Below are 21050 nucleotides of genomic sequence, written 5' to 3' on the forward strand. Positions count from 1 at the left end.
AGTTTATCACCACAATCAAATCAGACAAATGATAAAGGCCATTATAAAATAATTTTTTAAATATTCTGGGAGGTTTCTCACAACATTAAATATAGAACTACCATATCATTCATCAATTCCACTTCTGGGTATTTATCTGAAGAAAACGAAAATACTAACTTGAAAAGATGTATTCACCCCCATGTTCACTGCAGCATTATTATAATAGCCAAGATATGGAAACAATCTAAATGTGGTGTGTATATATACAAATATACGTATATATACACATGTATACATATATGTATGTCTATATACACACACAATGGAGTATTATGTATCCATAAAAAGAATGAAATCTTGCCATCTGCAACAACATAGATAGAACTTGAGGGCATCATACTAAGTGAAATAAGTCAGACATGATCTCGCTTATATGTGGAATCTGTAAAAACAAAACAAAACAAAAAATATAAAGCTCATAGATATAAAAAACAGAATGATGGTTTTCAGAGGTGGCAATTAGGAGTTGGTCGAAATGGGTGAAGAGGTTAAAAAGAAACTTCCAGTTATAAAATAAATAAGTCATGAAGATGTGATATACAGCATGGTAACTGTAGTTAACAATCCCTATTTGATATCTGAAAATGACTAAGAGAACAGATCTTAAAAGTTATCACAAGAAAAAAATTTTATAACTATATGTAGTGACCAATGTTAACTAGACTTACTATGGTGATCATTTTGTACAATATACAAACAATGAATTATTATGTAATACATCTGAAACTAATATGATGTTATATGTCAATTATACCTCAGTTAAAATCTTCTGGTTTAGAGTCTACGGTCATGCCACCCTGAACACGCCCAATCCCGTCTTGCTCGTATTTTTAAAAAAATAAAAAATAAGGGATTGTAAGCTGACAAGTTCTTTGCAATCTGTGAGGTTAACCAAGGGTTGCCTCACCTAAAGAAAAAAAAAAAAACCTTCTGGTTTAGAAGATTTAATATTTTTAAATTATTACTCGTGATCTTCATGATTTTCTGAAATGCCTAGAATTAGTCTTTTAAACTTCGCCATAGTTTTATCTATGGTAAAGCAAGAAGAGTAATTTACCGCACACGTGGAGAGTAAACTGCTTTACTCAGTCTAGTGATTTAAATATTTATTTCATCTTAAAAGTTAAATTTTTTAGGTCTAGAATAATGTTTGTCCAAATAGCCAGATACCATGGCATAACCCAAGTTAAAATATTAAAATTAACTATCACGAGTCCATCCCTTGTCAATTTGGCACCCACACACATCTCCTTAAATCACACTTAATCTCCAAATGAAGACAATAACAAGGTCCTACTTCGGCCTAACACGATACAACTATCCTCTGTATGACCGAGAATACACTGACCCTTTCCTCAGAAGAGAATGCAAAGTTCTGGGGTGATGATTACTTTTCTCCTTGATATCCTGTAACTTAAATACTATGATGTAAAATTAACAATACTTAAATACTAGTTTCTAAAATCAGTACATCTTATGTTGTGTAAGGGGATAAGAGAGGGAAGAACACAAAGATGTTTCATATACGCGCACATATTCAAAACAAAATGAGGAAGAGATACTCATGACAATTACAGCCTCTTTTCTGTAACTGGTCACATGGTCATACTTGCTGTTTGTAACTGCTGTATTCCACTACCCATCCCATATTCCCTTTGCCCTCAGCAGATACTCAGTTCACCTTGGTTCTTTGCCTGATAGAGTGACATAGACATCATTCCTTAGGGGTCTGGGCCATTAGTAGTCCTGCCTGGATTGGGTCTTTGTGGTTTTCCATCAACTTTAATCCTAAGGCACGGTAATCCTAAGACACCCTAAAGGGTCTCCTGTGTTCCAAATATACCCTTCCTGACCTCTGTTGTGCAGTAGCAGTCTGATTTCTCCTTGGTGGTCAGCATCAGTCACCCAGCTGGCATAGTTAACCCCTTCTTCACCTATTGGTTTAGAGGCATGAGGAGCCCAAAGTGTCCGGGTGGGAGTCTTAACTCTCAGTGCAGTGGAATCACTGTTTGCGTTCCCTGGTGGAAGCATTTTTCTCTTTGGAGCTAAGACCTCTAGGTCAGTAGAGCATAAGGTCACAGAGACAGGAAGCAAAAATTTTGCTAGTGGGTCACTAGAGGTAATGATGAGTGCTGCCACTCCCATTTCCCTCCCCTGATTCCTGGGCCCATGAACCCTGGCTATGGGAACGACAGCACCATACACTGATGCTAGTTTAGAGCCCGTACAGCCTCCTGCAGAACCTTGCCCCAGACTGACAACGTATCACCACCTACAGACCCTGCAGTTGAGTCTTTAAAAGGCCATTCTATCAGGCCTGCTGCTCTAGGATGCCGGGGACCAGGGTGAGGTCAGTGAATTCCATGAGCACGAGCCCATTGCCACGCTTTTGCTGTGAGAAATGCCATGATGGCGGTACATCCTTTCTGTGTTTCTCTCACTTTAACGATTTCCACCTTAAATTTCTAGCTGTTCAGGTAAGCTGCAGTTTCCCACTGCTATGGGGATTTGAGAGATTCCTCAGGCAGGAAGGCCACACACTCACAATACTTCCCTTTACCAGTTGGAGATCGTAAGGACTATATTTATTTCCTTCTGTTTCTGTCTGCTTAATCAAAAAATATTTCCTTTAGATTTTAAAATTGTTTTTAATGGAAGGTCATATGACCACTTTCACTTGGATACCATTACCAGAAGTTTCCAGTAATTACTTTTTATCTGTAAAACACTTTGGAATAGGGGAAATGAGAAGAGGTGGGGCAAATAGTTAGAATGATGTTTTATTAATCAACAGATTTGTTTCCTTGGATCTCCATCTCAACAAAATTAATTTTATTGTGTTCTGACTGACCTTAGTCCCTCTGGTAGTAAAACTTGGAAAGTATAAATTTCTTTTAGAACGACTTTCTAAAGTAGAGTTTGCTTTTATTATTAGGAATTGAATGACCTTCACATAGAAGCGCTTTCAGTGATTGCCAATTGCCTAGAAGATATGGATACTATGGTGCTGATTCAGCAGACGGGGGGTCTTAAGAAGCTCCTAGCATTTGCAGAAAACTCTACAATTCCTGATATTCAGAAGAATGCAGCAAAAGCAATTACCAAAGCAGCTTATGATCGTATGTCTCATTTTATACTCAGCATCCCTATTCTCTCTTGTATTCTTGATTTGGATTAGTACTGACAAACACTAGATATTTGTCTGCCATTTTAATGACTATTTGAGAATAGTGCTATACTTACTATTTAAGGCCAAAATTTATCTCAATGCCAATGAGTTAAACTAGAGATTACTTTGTCAAGGATATAATAAACCTAATATGATTTAATTATAACTATCTTTTTTAAATCATTCAATCCTAAATTAAGTTTTAAGCCTTATTTCTCTTGATTTTGGAATTATGCAGAATGTACACGTTGCTTATGATCCTGAAAACATTGTTTCAATAAATCCACATTTGGAATGATATCCACATCGTAATTTCAAGTTTCAGCTAGAGTCAGTGCCATGTTATAGAGCTGTGAAAAATAATATGCTCATACTACATACATAATACAATTTTCATTTCAGCAGCAAGCTATGTTGACATAAATCTGTAAAATATGAGAGATTAATTATATCACAAGCACCAAAGATGAAATTATGGTTTTAATTTATGTATATTTGGAGTATTTTATTTAGTAAAAGATGTGACTTTATTTACTCCTTCCACATCACTCCTTGTATTAATGATGACAACTCCGACTAGTTTAAATGATTTATATTCTAAACATATATACTCATATCTGTACATATGTCTATGTGTACGTTATGGGAAACATTTCCTTTTCAACACATAGTGGATTTCTTCAAGGCAAAGTTTTAAAGCAGTAAGCCAAATTTCACTGTCCAGTACACTGTAGATATAGCATGGTCTTGTGAGTTACATGATATGTGCCAATTCTAAAGACAGGCTGTAAAATTAAGGTTTTCAATGTTGGCAAAGTTGGTTGGTTCAGTGTTCTGCCCAGTGGAAGTAGACCTTATCACTCCTGGTCGGTTCTGTCATCCATCTGTCCTAGGCCTTCTTACCTATTTGAGACCCAAAGAGAGTGCAGTGGGAAGACAGGAACAATGTCACATCTAAAATTTTGCATATCGCGACTTCTCTTTGGATTATTAGTGTGGCTGGGCCTTTGGAAGATTGTCCCAGCCCCTCTTGGGATAGTGAGTTTCATGAGTTCATCACCCATCATGTGACATAGCACCGGAAATAGCACTTCTTAGAGAGTTCCTGGTGGTCTAGTCTGACTACTAGTTCCATTACTGGTGCCGCGCTGACCTAGGTATGTGACTGTGGGTGACTGCAGCCTCTCTGGACCTCTTTATTAATGATTTAATGAGCCACTCACTTGGTGTCAGTAAACACAAAACAGGCAAGTAAACAGATAATCACAATGCAGTGTTAAAAGTGCTTGTCGATGGAAAAACAGGGTCACCCAGGAGAGCCACCTAATGCAGACTTGGATCAAATAAGGCCTCCTGAAATAGGAAGGACCTATTCAGGCTAGGATCGATTGTAAATAATAGAAATTGGCTGTGCAAAGACAGTCCTGTTAGGATGGAGGGGGTGGGAGATGGGGACGGTGGGGTCAGCAATGCTCTAAGGCAGCGGTCCCCAAACTTTTCAGGACCAGGGGTTCTCCTATGAGAATCTAACGTCTGATAATCTGAGGTGGAGCTGAGGTGGTGATGCTAGCGCTGGGGAGCGGCTGCCAACACAGATGAAACTTCTCTTGCTTGCAGCTTACCACTCACCTCCGGCTGTGCAGCCCGGTTCCTAACAGGCTGTGGGACCGGTATTGGCCTGTGGCCTGGGGTTTGGAGTCCCCCGCTCTAAGGCGAAGGAATAGTGTTTGTAAAGGCCAGAGACAGATAGAGTGTGGCAAGTTCCAGAAGAGGAGGTTTTCAGAATGCTTGGTGACTAGAAGGCAGGAGACGACTGAGAGTTAAGGCTGTAGAGGGAGGAGCCGATGAGCGTCATAAGACAAGTTAAAGACTTTGAACTTTATTTTGATGGCAACAAAGAGCCTTGAATTGTCTTAGAGAGGGGAGGGAACATTGCACACTTTTACTTTTTAAAGAAAGAGCACTCTTGCCGCACCGTGGAGAAGAGATGGAAACGTGCGGGACCAGACAGAAAGACCAGGAAGGGGATTGAGGGGTTGCTGTAGGTGACAGGTGAAGGTGTCTTGAAACAGAGATGTGGTGGCCGAAACGGACTCAGAGGCATTGCAAGAACCACCAGCACAATGCGTGGCGCATTGGGAGGGTCCATCATTGTTTGTTGAATGACTACATGTGTTGGGGGAGGAGGAGGTGATGTCGAGGACGAGGCCCAGTTTCTGGCTTGGACAGCTGGAAGTAGAATGATGCCACCCGCGTTTCTGGGTAACTCAAGAGAGGAGCAGGTTTTGATCGAAGGAAAAGAAATGAGTTCTATTTTATAATTTGTGTGGTAAAATACACATAATATAAAATTTACTCTCTTAACTGCTTAAGTAACCAATAAGTAAATTCACTTAACCATTAAGTAAATTCACATCGTTGTGCTATCGTCAGCACCATTCATCCACAGAACTCTTTTCATCTTGCAAAATGACGCCCTGTACCCGTGAAAAAATAAGTCCCCACTTCCTCCTCTCTGTGATCCTGAGCAACCACCATTCTTTTTGTTTCTATGATTTTGACTATTTGAAGTACTTAAATAAGTGGAATTATACAATAATCATCCTTTTATGACTGACTTATTTCAGTTAGCATGATGTCCTCAAGGTTTATCAGAATTTCCTTCCTTTTTAAGGCTGAATAATAATATACCATTGTATGTACAGATCACATTTTGTTGATCCATTCATTCCTTGGATGGACATCTGGGTTGCGACCACCTTCTGGCTATTGTGAATAATGCTGCTATGAAAATAGATGTACAGATATCTCTTCTTCAAGTCCCTGCTTTTGATTCTTTGGGGTATATACCCAGAAGTGAATCATATAGCAATCCTATATTTAATATTCTGAGGAATTGCCATACTGTTTTCCATAGTGGCTGCACCATTTTACATTCCAATCAGCAGGGCATATGGATTCCAGTTTTCCTACTTCTCACCAAATCTTGTTATTTTCCTTTTTTTTTTTTTTTTATGGTAACCATCCTCATGGGTGTGAAGTGGTATCTCACTGCTTTTTGATTTGCATTTCTCTAATGATTAATGATATCGAGCATTTTCTTTATATGTTTATTGACCATCTGTGTATCTTCTTTAGAGAAATGTCTATTCAAATCTTTTGCCTATTGTTTTAATTAAGTTATTTAATTTTTGTTGTTGAATTGTAGGAGTTCTTTATATATTCTGGATATTAATTCCTTTTCAGATATATGATTTGCAAATATTTTCTCTCATTCTGTGGGTTGTCTTTCACTCTGTTGATTGTGCCCTTTGATGCACAGAAGTTTTAAATTTTGATGTGGTCCAATATATATATAAATTTTTTTGCCTGTGCCAAGAAGTCATTAGTGACATTAAATCCAGTGTCATGAAACTTTCCCCTCATGTTTTCTTCTAATAGTATTATAGTTATATATGTTCTATAGGAGGAAGTTGATATAAGTTCGGGGTATTCTGAACTATATTTGTTCATTGTATTCTGAACTATAACTGTTCATTGACCAGGGATACTTTATGAAAATTTGTTTCTTTCTCTTGTGTCTCATGAAAATTTGTTTGTTTCTCTTGTGCCCGTGCCCCGGCCCTCTTTTTCTCCTTTTCTTCGTAATCAACTTCTTTCTCTTATGTCTATCAACCTTCTGCATGTGACTTCTGCTTCCTCCATTCCACCAAAACAGTCCTTGTAGAATTTGACATTGACCTCCCAACTTCTAAATTCTACAGATACATTTTCAGCCTTTTCTTTACTTGATTTTCTTCTGACATTCAGCACTGTTGATTGCCCTCTTCTCTGGAAAATTCTTATTCTTCGATTTCCATAACACACCTCTTCCTTGATGAGGACCCTAATCTTCAGACTGACCAGTTTGCCTTGACCAGCTTCCTCTCATCGGCCTGTCGTGTCAGGATTAAACTTGCCTTCCTATCTTGGTTCAGTCTTGTCTTTGAAATCTTTATGAGTAATCTCACTTGTGACAGATGGTTCAGCTGACTCCTCATTTGCTTATGAATACCCAGATCTGTATCTAATTACGACCTGTCTTCTGAATTCCTGCCTATATTTCTCATGACTTCCAAGCACATCCAACTACGTTACCCAAACTTAACTTTTGAGGCATCTTTAATTTCTTTGAAAATCTGATGAAAACGTCCCCCCCTCCCAAACGCACATATATATACACAACATTCTGCACATAATTTCAGGGAGTTCATGGGCTACCAGAAGCCCATCTATGCCTTCTGGATCCACGAACTCCAACTTAATAACTCTTGGACTAGAATAAACAGGATTAAGTCCAGATGCCCAAGCTCGGAATCAGAGATTCTTCGATCTCGTACTATCACATGGCCATTGGTTATCAGTTTGTTCTTGCTTGCATACTCTCCATTGTGCTCTGGAGCATATAACTTATGCCAGACCATAATTTTTATACACATTTGCTCTGGTTTAGGCCCTTAGTCTGGATTCTGATTGTGGAGATCCTGTTTTGACCCATTGGTATCCACATTCTTCCAGTGGCTAGGTTTAGAGGGAAAATCACATTTTTTAATTCCACCGCTTTTTGAGGTTTCTATAAAATAACTTTTTTTCCTATCTTTCTGTAAGAAATTTTAAAATGTATTTTCTCATGCTTTAACCTAGTGTAGCCCATTCTGCGTTATATACACTATCAATTTCCTCACACCAGAGCCTTCATCTATCCCTACTATAGTAGATTAAACAAGAACCTGTACAGGAACTCAGGTACTCTGACCCACTATTTTGGAATACCAAGCAAGCACGGGACAAAAGTTAACTTCCATTGCTTAGCAGAAGCCTCATTTTCCAGATGGGATGAGATTTACATCTACCCTAACTGCTCAACCGACTACCCATGTATATTATGGTAGCAGTCCTTCACCGTTACCTGGCAGATTTCATCTGTTACTGTAAAAGCTTACATTTCATAATCCAGATTGCTCAGCTGGAAACCTTCCTCTATCCATTCTGGCATAGTCTCCTTCCTTCCTAAATTTGTTCCACCTTTTGTGACTGTACAAACACTGGAAACGTGTGTCAAATGAATTTGCAGATCTAATGGGTAAAGAGATGGTTTAATTTTCTTACAGCCTAGGCAATATCTGGTCTGGAAGATTGACTCTTGGAGCTTCTAGACAGAGCTGATTCTACAAAGAGTCAAGCTTTCTCTCTGTCCACATCTCCCAATAAATCCTCAGGCATGAACCCTCTTCTGATTGGAAGGATAGGGCTTTGAGAACATTTCTCCATTCCAAGCTTCTCCAGAAGCAGAATTCCCCTGAGGATTTGGAACTGCCTTAGCCAGAACATTTGTGGGTGGAGTGGCCCACTCTGTTCAGAACACAATGCTAGCACAGAACCAATATCCTGTTCCCTAGGGCCAGGGCTAGGGGATTGGCTGGCATCTTCCTCATTTACCTGATTATTTTCTTCTATTTTTGTAGATTTATTTACCTCTTAACGCCATTACCTCTTTCACAATAATCCACAATAATCACCTCTTTCTCCCTGCCTACGTTCTAGACTGTGCCTTTTCTGGTCCTACATGTATTCCTTGTCTACCTTTTTTTTTTTTTATCAACTGTTGCCTGCCTTGACTCTCTCTGCCAGACCCAGCCAGATCTGGCATGCTTTATTTTATTTTAGACATGCCTTATTTGACATTAATAACAATGATAAACTCTAAAAACTTATCAGGATTAACAAAGTTATCTCCTAATACTTCTGTATTGCAAGTAAATAATCATGAAGCTTTAAAATAATTCTCCACAGGTAGCAAACTTCATTCATAATGAGGTTTTAACAAATACTGTAAAATACTGTTTTTTATACTGTCGTTAATAGCAATGTAACCATCAGTATTTATAACACTTTTTTTACTTTCCATAATTATTTTAAAAATTTCATAGGCTAAGTAATGCATTGTCATTACATGTCAAAATCATTTTTTCAAACACACAAACACATAATGCACATTCCTTAAGTTTGGCTGATTTAGTAAAGTTTTAACATGCATCCCCACATCACTATGCCTTTGACCTGGCACCAGGAGGAGGAAGGTGTTAATTACCACGTTGCCACGAGGTTTATGGACTGGTATTAACATCTCAGCAGGAGCAGAGGTGGAACAATAGTGACTTCTGAGACGGAGTGAAGAAAATCATCATTATGTACAGATTTATTTCCAGTTACTAAACCTCATGCTTTTTATTTTAGGGAGACTGAATAAATGTTATTTTTAAAGGACATTCCTCTAGTAGTAGCATAATTACCTTGCCATCTTTATTATCTGTATAATTAAAACATAAATACTCCTCGTGTAGCAATTCAATGAAGGTTCTTGGTTAATATGTTAATTCATCTTTTAAATCTATTATAGCCACACTGCAGTCAGCACTTTTGAGGTTTGATGAACACAGCTGGATTTTGAGAACACTATCAGCAGGGTTGAGAAACTGATTGCCCACAGTATTTAAATTATATTTTAAATCTTTCCATTAATTGCATATATACTGTTTTTTTTTTTTAATGTAACAATTACATACTACAAAGTTAGTCTTTTCAAATTAATTCTTTTGGTCGATTTTCCTGACAGAATCCACTCAGAGTGTTCTATTTAGTAAAGTTGATTTAGAGACATTAGAGAACTCTTAATTATAAATCTAAGCATTTTAGGTCAGCTACGCTAGAAAAGTTTCAGATCTTGTTTATTCAGGGAAAACTAATAAGGGCTACATGTATTTTTAAATATCTTAGAAGCTACATACTTCATATTTAAGTGATAATTGCATCTTTTTTTTTTAATGAAACCGTTGTGGTCTGCCTGAATTCTAAAGGAAAGGAAGTAAGGAATTAAAATGATAGGATTACAGGACATGGTTTATGATTGGTATAAGACAGAATGAACAGAAGTATTAGCAATTTAGCTTGTGCCAGCTATGGCCAGATCGTTCAGCGTACATCTGGGTATCAGATGAACAAAGGCTAAAAGTATTTGCCAATATGGTGGCATCTGAATGTGATACTACTTCTGTGAAAGGGGAGATTTAAAAAGAAATTATTGTTGAAGGAAGATAGAAATCATATATTAACTTTAAAATGGAAACCGAATTGCAATAATTTCTAAAAGTATTTCTGGAAAAAAAAAACAAGTCAATTAAAATATGTATAAGTAATGAATAAGTTCCACATGTAGATGGTGTCATCTAAATTAGTATCAGCATTTTTGCAGAGATTTTAATTTTAACAGATTAGTCTTATATATCAACATCCTAATAACATATATCACATTCTTCTATTTTAACCATGTAAATTGACTTTGTAAAGGTTAATGGAGAATCAAACCTACGATAAAGTTTTATGAAAGAACTGTAGATAAATAACAGGAATTATTTGTAAACTATTTCTTTTCAAAGTAGTCTCTGGTACTTCTTATGAGATTAAAACTGAGTTTGGTTAATAGATCTTTTCTAGGTACTTAGAGCCATTACTTTTTTCCAAATAAAGAAAACTATGCTAATGTATGTTTAGATTATGTTTCTGGGAATTTAGCAAGCAATTAAATAATTATTTAAATTTTTGCTACATCAGCATGTAACTTAAGACAAAAAAATGATTATGATTTTTTTTTTTTGATACAACATTATAAATTCCTTAAGACTTCCATGGAATCATACTTTATTACTCATTTTTACTTTTCCTCTTCTCTTGAGCATCTAGCTCACCAGCTTGTACATCTTAGGCATTCTTCAAATATTGGGTTTGTATTTAGAATAAACATCAGATAAACAGGTTTTTGTCCTTAGTGAGAAAATAGTGTGTGTGAACGCAGCACCATGCCAGGCACATGATTAGTGCAAATAAGTTCTTGCTACGTCTGAAACATGCCATAGTATTGGTAACATATAGGAGAATAAGAAAAAAGGCAATATCTGTGCTTCATTTTGCATAATCACTGTGTTCTAAAGACCAAATAGATACATATTTTGTTTAGACGCTTCACGACTCAAGCTAGCAAACAGTTTGAATTCCTATCATATTTTGGTTGGGGAAGTAGTTACACTTGCACGGTTTTTGCAGAAAAATTCTGATTTTTTTCCCCCTCTTTTGGTTTACATAAGCTGAAAACAGAAAACTTTTTCATGAACAGGAGGTCGAAAAGTGCCTCATCGTCCTTTTGAGCTCTGAAAGCGATGGAACTAAAATTGCTGCTTCCCAGGCTATTTCAGCGATGAGTGAGCATTCAGGCAGCAAGGAGTTTTTCAATCATCAGGGTAAGCAGACTGGAAAAAATCGTTGCTTACGTTTTTAGGTTCCCATATTCTAGTCTACGTGGATGTTGGTGAAGTCACGAATTACTTTTTTTTTTTTTTGCCGCAGGGATTCCACAGTTAATTCAGTTGCTAAAAAGTGACAATGAGGAGGTGAGGGAGGCGGCTGCCCTGGCCCTGGCTAATCTGACCACTTGCAATCCCGCTAACGCAAAGTAAGTGCAAAACGGCTGTTGTGTGTGGGAGAGAGCACGTCCAAGGAGTGCTCGTTTTAACATTTTGGCTTTCGAAGCAGTTTACATGTTGGTTCAGATGGTCTGTCTCAGTATAAAACTCTTATGCAACCCTCAGAAACCCTTATTGAAAATAAGCCATCAGCTAGGCCTGTCTTCCCAAACTACAGTCATGCACCGCGTGATGACGTGTTTGGTCTATGACCGACCACATATATGATGGCGGTCACAAAAGATTACAATGGGGCTGGAAAATTCCCACCACATAATGATGCTGTAGCATTTGTGAAGTCAGAGGGCCACACATCGCTCATGTGTTTGTGGTGATGCTGGTGTAACCAAACCTACTGTGCTGCCAGTTGTATAAATGTACTGAAGACTGTATTTTTACTGTACCTTTCTATGTTTAGATATATTTAGATACACCAGTACTTACCATTTCGATACACAAATACAGCATTCAGTACAGTAGCATGTCGTACAGGCTCGTAGCCTAGGAACAATGGGCTGTACGTACCACATGGCCTGGGTGTGAGTTAGGCTAGACCATCTAGGTTTGTGTGTGTGCACTCTGTGACGTTCGCCTGATGACTAAAACCTCCTAAAGGCACATTTCTCACAATGCATCCCCATCATTAAGCGACGCATGACTATTATAAAATCTTGACTATTTCTGGGTTTATTTGGAAAATGTGCGGGCCATTCGATTCAGGTAACAGGCTAACTCTCATGGAAGGTTCCAGTACAAATAAAACTGGATAATGCCGGCGATCTTAAAGACAACATTGTATGACAACATTTGATAAATCTGGAAAAAAAATTTAAAAATCCATTTTAAAAGGGCATAAACATTAGATAAATCTAGAAAGTTTTAAAAAGTGAATTTAAAACATATATGGGTAAGTCTACGGCCATGCCACCCCGAACAAGCCCAATCCCGTCTGATCTTGGATCTAAGCAGGATCGGGCCTGGTTAGTACTTGGATGGGAGACCATCTAGGAAGACCAGGTGCCGTAAGCGTAAAAAATAAAAAATAAGGGATTGCAAGCTGACAAGGTCCTTGCAATCTGTGAGTCAACTAAGGGTTGCCTCGCCTAAAAAAACCAAAACAAACAAACAAAAAACCATATAGGAGTAAATACTCTGAAGAAAGTTTGGGAAGGAGTGCTATCTGTATTTTAAACACTGTGGTATGTGATTTATGTTCATCAAAAAAGATTGTCAAGATGATCCGTCAACTAATGAGGAAACTGAGGCTCTGCAAGGTTACCTAATTTTCCTGGGTACAAATATCTATTTCAATAGCTGACCTGGAAATTAAATCCAGGTCTGCTGGACCCCAAAGTCTGTGTTCTTTCCTCCACAGAAGATCAGACTGCCTTATAACACAGTAAGAATTCCTCGAAGGTTACTGTTATAAATAAAATAATGATCTGCCCTCCCTAAATCTCATTTTGTACATGTATTAGGGTTCTCTCGAGAAACAGAACCAATAGGAAATAGATAAATAGGTAGATAGATGATAGATAGGTGATAGATAGATAGATAGATAGATAGATGATAGAGAGACAGACAGACAGACAGATAGATAGATATATAGTTATAGGAATTTGCTCATGTGATTATGAAAGCCGAGAAGTTCCGTAATCTGCTGTCTGCAATACGGAGAAACAAGAAAGATGGTGGTATAATTCACTCTGAGTCAAAGGCCTGAGAACCAAGGAGCTGACGTCTGAGTGCAGCAGAAGATGTTGCAGCTGAAGCAGAGAGGCCCTCAACTGATTGGATGATGCCCCCCACATTGATAAGGAGGATCTTTACTAATCTATTCCAGAAATACCCTTACAGACACTAAAAAATAATGTTTTACCAGTGATCTGGGCATTCCTTAGCCCAGTCAAGTTGCCACATAAAATTAATCATCACAATACGTTACTCATTATTTTTAGTATAATATTATCTTGCAGCACTGTGGCTAAAATTACCTTTTTTGAACTTGAAATACAGCCTCCTGTGCCTCCATCATATATTGAATCCATTTCATACCCTTTTCTTCCCTTTATGTACTCCCACACACAAATATTTTAATGCAATGAATAAAAACCTAATGATGCCCAATAAAAACATAGCCAAAATGCATAGGCATCAAAACGAAATTGTATTCCTTTAATAGCTACAATCTTTGACACAGTAATTTCCTAAATTCGGGGTCATCATCATCTGTATGAAAGCACACACATTTCTAGAATATTGAGTCATAATATGTAGCAATTTGAAAATAGTGTATTGAGTGATTTTTTTCCAGTGTAGTCATGCTAGTGCAAAAATCTTATCAGTGGCACTAAAACACTTCCATCGCCAGTGCATTTAGATTTACATATTATCTAGAATACCTTAATAGGCCTCCAGAGTATATAGATGTCTTGATTTGATGTGAGAATACCTGGCTTATGTCGTTTCACAATTTTACATAAAATCATAGAAAATTAGAATGTTAAGTAGTTCTAAAAGAGACTGCCAATGGATTTTTTCTTTCAATTATCTATTTCGGATTTTTGTCACCTGACTTTCTAGTTTCATTTTATCAATATAGAAAGGTTAGTTAGGACAAAATGATACCTGACTTTTCCTTTATGTTATCAACTTTATTTTTATAAATGAATTTTATTTTTATAAGGTTTTAATTGCTGTTGTTTCTTTAACCTATTATATACTGTCTATTGTTTTTTTTTGTTTGTTTGTTTGTTTTCCAATTTGTGTTTGGTAAGGGAAATGGTTTTATGGATGTTCTTTGAGGTCTCTATAGTTTTACTTTGGACTTTTTGAGCTAAAAAGATATTGAAAACAAATGGTTTTGAGGAGGAAATGGAGTGAGAATTGACATATTTGTGCCAAATTCCGAATGCTGAAGATGGGAGCTGAAAAGGTTCTACAGTCAATCAAAAGGAATGAAACGAATAGGCCATGTTGTTGATCCTTCTAGCAAGCCTCCTAGAGTATTAATTGCTGAACTAACCACACAGAGGAGACAACAAAGGTGGTTGGTTATTTTTATAAAAAATGCTTCCTACTTAGATCGTCTTTAAAACATTCTTAGCTTAAACTTATTATTAGTGACTATTTCCAGCATCACTTTTTAGAAGCAGTCCATTCTATCGCTTTCCTAGAAAAGTGCTGTAGGACTGAGGCCAACTCGTGGCTCTCCTGCTGGAGTGACTGCAGTCGGGGGGGTTAGAGATAGAAAGTTGCTTTTCCACCACACTTAAATGGTAAGAGAAGACAAAAACCCAGAGCTCATGTCTTCTTGCATTGGGTAACTATTCGGATACCCTAGAATTGCCTAGACTCATTTTTTTTTTTAATGCAGTTAAGCACCACGAATTCTAATTTTGTTAAAGCGTAACCCCTTCTCATAAGTCTAGTACCCATTTGACACCGTACATAGATTTTACAATATTATTGACTATATTCCTTATGCTATACTTTACATTCTTGCGACTCTTTTTATATCTGGCAATTTCTATATCATAATCCCTTCTCCTTTTTCACCCATCCGTTTTGGGGTTATCACTTTGTAAGTTATATGAATGTCTAATCACTATGTTGTACACCTAAAGCTAAAATAATGTATGGCGGCTATAATGGATGAAATAAAAAAAATTAAAAAACAATAAAGACAGAGGCAAAATGAAAATAAAAAAAAAAAAAGGAACCACCTCCTCCTATACTTATATCTCGATGTGCCTAAAATAGATTTCTAATTCTTAAAACTCAGGATACCTGAATTGGAGTTGGAGGCTCATCTCATGAACTGAGTAATCACTGGTGTGTTATGATAACATAAAATACCGGTATAATTTCCTTTATGTAATGAATTTTTGCCTGGAAAAAAATTGTAGACAAATCAAAATCTAATTTAAAGGGCGGGAGGATCGGGGAGGAACAACCAGGGAAAGGAAAAATATACTTCTTTGTGATGACTTTTATTGTGAAATTGACAATTGCTTTTATAAAACAAAAGCATTTTAATAATCTAAAAGTAGAATTTTATAATATATGTAAAATAACTTAGATCTAGAATATCTGAATTTATATTTTCACACGCCTTCCTTTCTTACAAAAGAAAACACACTCGTATGTAATAAAATAGTAAGAAGATGAAGAACTTTGTTAGGAATGATAAGTAAATAACCAGCCCATTCATCCACCTCTGGAAGATTTTCAGCTTTCACTGACTATCACCTTGATCGGTGCCAAAAGGTCTTGCCTAATTGGTATTCTCTGTGAACAAGGCTTCCCGAGTCTCAAGTTTTCTAGATATTTGACATGACTTTTTTAAGCAACAAAACTTTTTAAAATTTGTAATGCGTTTGAATTTAAATCTTCTAAAATCCTTCCCTCTCATCCTTCTGAAACTGATCGTACTGTTATTAAACTTTGGGGATGGAGTAAAGTTATCATTTTGCGTAAGAGGCCATCATACGCTTCAGGGTGGTGTTGTCGGGGCCCCCTAGGAAAGATGGAGTGCTTGCCCCACTCAGTGAGTAAAGCCTCGGGTGGCAGTGTCTTTTGGGTATTGATGCATTTTGTCAACTCCTTATTGGCAGACTGTCAGCATGAATTTTCACTACGTCTGGAGATATGATTGGCAGGGCCAGTCTTGCCAACGTTCTCTTCAGACCCCTTCCTTTCAGTCAGTTAAAACCATCCATACCAGGTAATTTTATCAAATTTTATATAAAAACTGTAAGTGAGGGCCCGAGGCCTCTTCTTTAAGTACTTTTGGTCCTCAGAGGCTATTTATTTTCGTTTTTTCTCCTGATAGTTCTCATGCGCATTCTGCCTATGTAAATTTCCTAGGAATTCAAGTTATGGATAAGTGAGATTGTAGCTGCTAAGTGACTCACAGGCAGGGAGTGTACACAGAAGACCCTCTGGACAAAGGGACAATCCGCTTCCTGGGAGCGGGGTGGCACGAGATTCCATCACCTTACTCAGAATGACATGCAGTTTAAAACGTGTGAATTGTTTATTTCTGGAATTTTCCATTTAATATTTTCAGACTGTGGTTGACCATGGGTGACTGAAACCATGGAAAGCGAAACTATGGATAAGGGGGGAACAACTGCATTTTCAACTTCCAGTAGTATTTTTCACCTCAGGCCTTTCATATCGACCATCTTCTGTGCAAAAAATGTTATTCTACCCCAGAATGCCCATGGCTCACTCCCTCACCCTCTTCAAGTCTGTTCAAATGTCACCTTCTCCACGAAGCCTACCATGAAAATACAGTGTTTACAATTGCACCCACGCACACACACATATTCTCAATTCTCCTTCCCTACGGCCCTTTTTATAGCGCTTACTTTATAACATACTATATAACTCGATCGTTGTGTTTATTGCTTATTTTCTGTCCACCTCTATGACCAGCACCAATGAAGAGAGCACCTTTGTCTGTTTAATCCACAGGTACATACCAAACATCTAGAATAGTCCCTATCCCATAGTAGGCATTCAGGGGGAAAATGGGCTTACAACTAAAATGAAAAAGTATTGTGAAAAAAAGAAAGTCTATCTGACATCAACCAACACCCAAAACTTAAAACAGAAAGTGATCATCCGTGTTGTTTCGTTTGTTTTTACACAGTTTGGATGACAGAAGCAACAGCGGAGACTTTACCTGAGTCTTTATGAGTTTTCTATTCATACTTTTCATTCTTTAGTATCTACATAATAAATGTCACAAAATGGATAAAAATATGACAAGGCAAGGAATCAGAATAAAAAATGACGATTTGAAGGCATAAGAAAAGAGGTTAAGAACAGCCAGAATCACGTATTTGAAGCGATAAAAGGAGAAAGAAAAGTAAAATGATTATTTAAGTGAATAAATAAAAAGTTAGAAAGCTGAAACAACTCCATATGGAGAAACAGATGAAAATGGAACCCAAGAAGCAATAATGAGTTTTATATAAAAATGGATTCCATTTAATTAAGACACCATCGCCCACCCTTTCTTGATTCACTGCTCGTGTTTTTGACAATTCTCAATTTGTAATACTTTTTGGAAAGGAAAAAGTTAATTTTTGAAAGAGGAAATGTCATTTTCAATTACATTTCATGTTATATTTACCTGTACGCATTTATCCAATTAGTGATATCAAAGTTTTGCATTATTTATGCAAGTACCTGAGAGAATTATTCTTGGTTGACATTCTTCTGAGGGGCAGGTCCTACATATTATAATATTTTCAACTATTAATTTATAACATCACTGCCATCTGTTGGATCTGATCAGAATTAGAGTTTTTAAGTTATCCCAAGAATGAAAAGGGTTCAGTGTTTTTCATTTCCCTTTGTTAAATTTTGGCTATTGGTAAATTATGAAGAGATTAGAAAATAGTATGATTATTGACGATATTTTTCAAAAGACAATTATTTTAGGAAATAAAACAATAAAATAAAATATATAAAGTAACGACTACAATTATTTTAATACATATAGAGAAGTAAGTAGAAACTGTGGTTTTGCTATAGAAAATACATAATCAACGCCATTATTTACACATAGATTATACTAATTCTGATTCTTCGTCATTATTCCATGCTATGTCCACAAAGAATTGGGTGATTTTCCTAAATCTTAAAGACCCCTTCCGTCTCCATTTCCTTGCTTTTTATTTTTAATTTTTATACCCCTTCTTGACTTCCCTCAACACCAGTGACTTAAGAAAGTTCTAATGGGAACATATATAGTGGTTACTTTAAAAAAGAAAAATGATGGATTGCTGAGCCACTGCTGGCCTCCACAATAGCAGAGACAAAGAGCTCCTCCCTAGGGACTGTCGTGCCGTTGTGTGACGTTGGTCAGTACCACAACAAAGGAAGTCAGGAAACATTAAGGAATACACCCCAAAAGAATTCCAGATAGAGACAGAATACCCCCAAACTATATGGATGTGCTCTTGAGTGCTTTGGGAACTTTCGAATGTCCTTATTCTATATGGACGACCTGTCCTTTTCGTATTATCAGTATTAATATTTCTTCTCACTCACATAAAAATAAAGCATTGGCTGAATTTTAATACCTGGTAGAATTATTCATGCAGTACCATGCCTAAGAAAGCCATGTCACTTGTAGAAAAAATATTTAAAAGGTATGCCTTGTCCAGAAAAGTAAGCACTTCAAGAAAAGACAGAACTTCATTTATTCACAGTGACCTAGACCCTATCAGTCATGTCAGTATTGTCAGAGAAGAGCCTGATCTTAAGTGACTTCTTGGAATGTTAAATCTCTCTAGTGTGCACAGAAAGCACTGTTTAAGGCTTTTTGCATGTGTTTGTTTGTTTTTCATTCCCACCCCATTAAACAGAGTTGGGGGAAGGTCATATATTTGTATATTTATTTTTTATCATTTCTTTTTATTTCGTCTATTCTGTAGATTTAAGTATAGACTAATGCCATTTCTTAGAATTGCCTATATTCTGTCGTGCATTTACAGCTGTAGTGCAGTGAATGATGAGTCATTCGGAAGAGGGGGAAAACGCCTTTCTTAAAGTTGGCAAAATAACACGTTTGACTCTCTCCTCCCATTCCTCTAAAGGAAGAGACGGGATATCTACTTTTGAGATGGCTAGAGATATGTACTATCACCTTTTGAAAATAAATTTTAATGTCTGCTCTGGATCATATGTCTTAGCCAATACACACAGATTCACATAGAATAAGTAATCTTGTCACTTCGAATACTTTTTTTATTAAAAAGACATTGACCACGGAAATAACCCACAATGATTCACAAAATTAAAATAGTCTTATGAAAAAATGCAAACTCTTGTTACAGGCATGAAGTATCTGTTGGACTTAATAACGCTACAGTTGTGTAGCTACTGTCTTTGTTGCCTAGGGTTTTTCACAGGAAAATGTTTTCAGAGTTCCATCTTGCTTTCTAACATGAGAGGAACTGTGTCTTCATACTGCCCCCTAGTGGCAGTTTGAGAGGAAGTGGGGGGAAGGGCAAAAAAAGATAATGGGAGAATTCTCCGTATTTTAGTGAAACACACACTAATTTAATTTGAAACACTCTCTGGTGTACCTAAAATAATATGTTAAAACATTATTAAAAGATGGTGATCTGGAAAGCGTTTCATTGTGATGCTTTTAAAGAGAGAACATTCTACTGTTAAATGTGTGTTAATAGATGTTTGGGTTTGTCTTTGTCCTTTTTTAAGGTGTTGTCACTTCGAAAAAGTATTGACATTTCCGTTGTTCTGGTGGCTGCATATTTGCTGTGCTATATAACCATTAGGATAAATATAATAGGCTTGAACAACATAGATTGTAGTTACTCTAGAGTAGATTTTTTGCTCTCGACTGTATAAGAGATTATTTTGTTTTAAAATTCTTATTTATATCACTTTGTTGAAAGATGCTTCATCCTTTAAATTAGAATGCTCACATTATAAGCATCCTCCATGATAACCTGAGCTAGTTTCAAAACCTTTCAGGAAGTTCCCGTTCATATTAAGAATGTTTCAAACTTTAATATTAAGGATGATCGCTCAAGGAACTTATTTAAAGTGTTATTTACTGCTTTAAAAGTCTTATGAAATGAGTAGAGAAAATGGATGGGCAAAGTCATTATTTCTTAACTTAAGAATTATTTCTGCATTATTTCTATCCCAATTTGCTGAGTATTCAGATACATTTCATCTCTACACCTTAGAGTCCAGATTCCTTCTCTGCCTGATGGAATGTTGTCATAACACAGGCTATTCTGGATTGTGACAAGCATACTGGATTTGAAAAAATATACAGACTAAAAAGCTGGATTTTGCAGTGAAACCAGTTGGTTCCACATCCCCATTTTGTGTCAGTTGATGCTGACTCGGCCTTCATAAATAGTTTGAATTTTGTTGGCTACTAGTTTTGTGAGGCTAGTTGAAACCGTGAAATATTCAATTAGAAAATGACCCATGTGTTTTTATTACCTAGAGAGCAGAGGATGATACTTGGATAACCTTATTTTAAAGTTGCTGGTACCTCTATCAGGTTTAATTTCCAATGTTACTGATTTTCAGAGGAAATTATCCAACAGTTTGCACGCTTTCGTATTTTGTGATTTTTCTCTCATGCTCTCTTTCAGCTTGAAGCGGTACTTTAAAAACCTACATAAATTCCATTTTTACTCATCTTTGGCTTTTCATATGTCTTTTCTCAATATTTTCTTCCCTCTGGAAAATGGCATTTACTGCTCATTGATTACACCTAT

The 21050-nt window shown here is 36.7% G+C and overlaps 1 protein-coding gene and 1 pseudogene across 1 annotated transcript in view; both read left to right on the forward strand.

The window, feature by feature from the left end:
• The window catches only part of ARMC3 (armadillo repeat containing 3), a 73622-nt gene that overhangs the window by 26236 nt on the left and 26336 nt on the right, over window positions 1–21050 (forward strand). The window contains exons 8-10 of the mRNA XM_025043479.1: window positions 2978–3161; window positions 11392–11544; window positions 11651–11756. Of these exons, the coding sequence (XP_024899247.1) occupies window positions 2978–3161; window positions 11392–11544; window positions 11651–11756 (443 nt within the window). The remainder of the gene's footprint in view (window positions 1–2977; window positions 3162–11391; window positions 11545–11650; window positions 11757–21050) is intronic.
• LOC112475645 lies at window positions 12678–12795 on the forward strand (annotated as a pseudogene).

The sequence above is a fragment of the Pteropus alecto genome, unplaced genomic scaffold (assembly GCF_000325575.1).
Source record: "Pteropus alecto unplaced genomic scaffold, ASM32557v1 scaffold11, whole genome shotgun sequence".
Taxonomy (NCBI): Eukaryota; Metazoa; Chordata; class Mammalia; order Chiroptera; family Pteropodidae; genus Pteropus; species Pteropus alecto.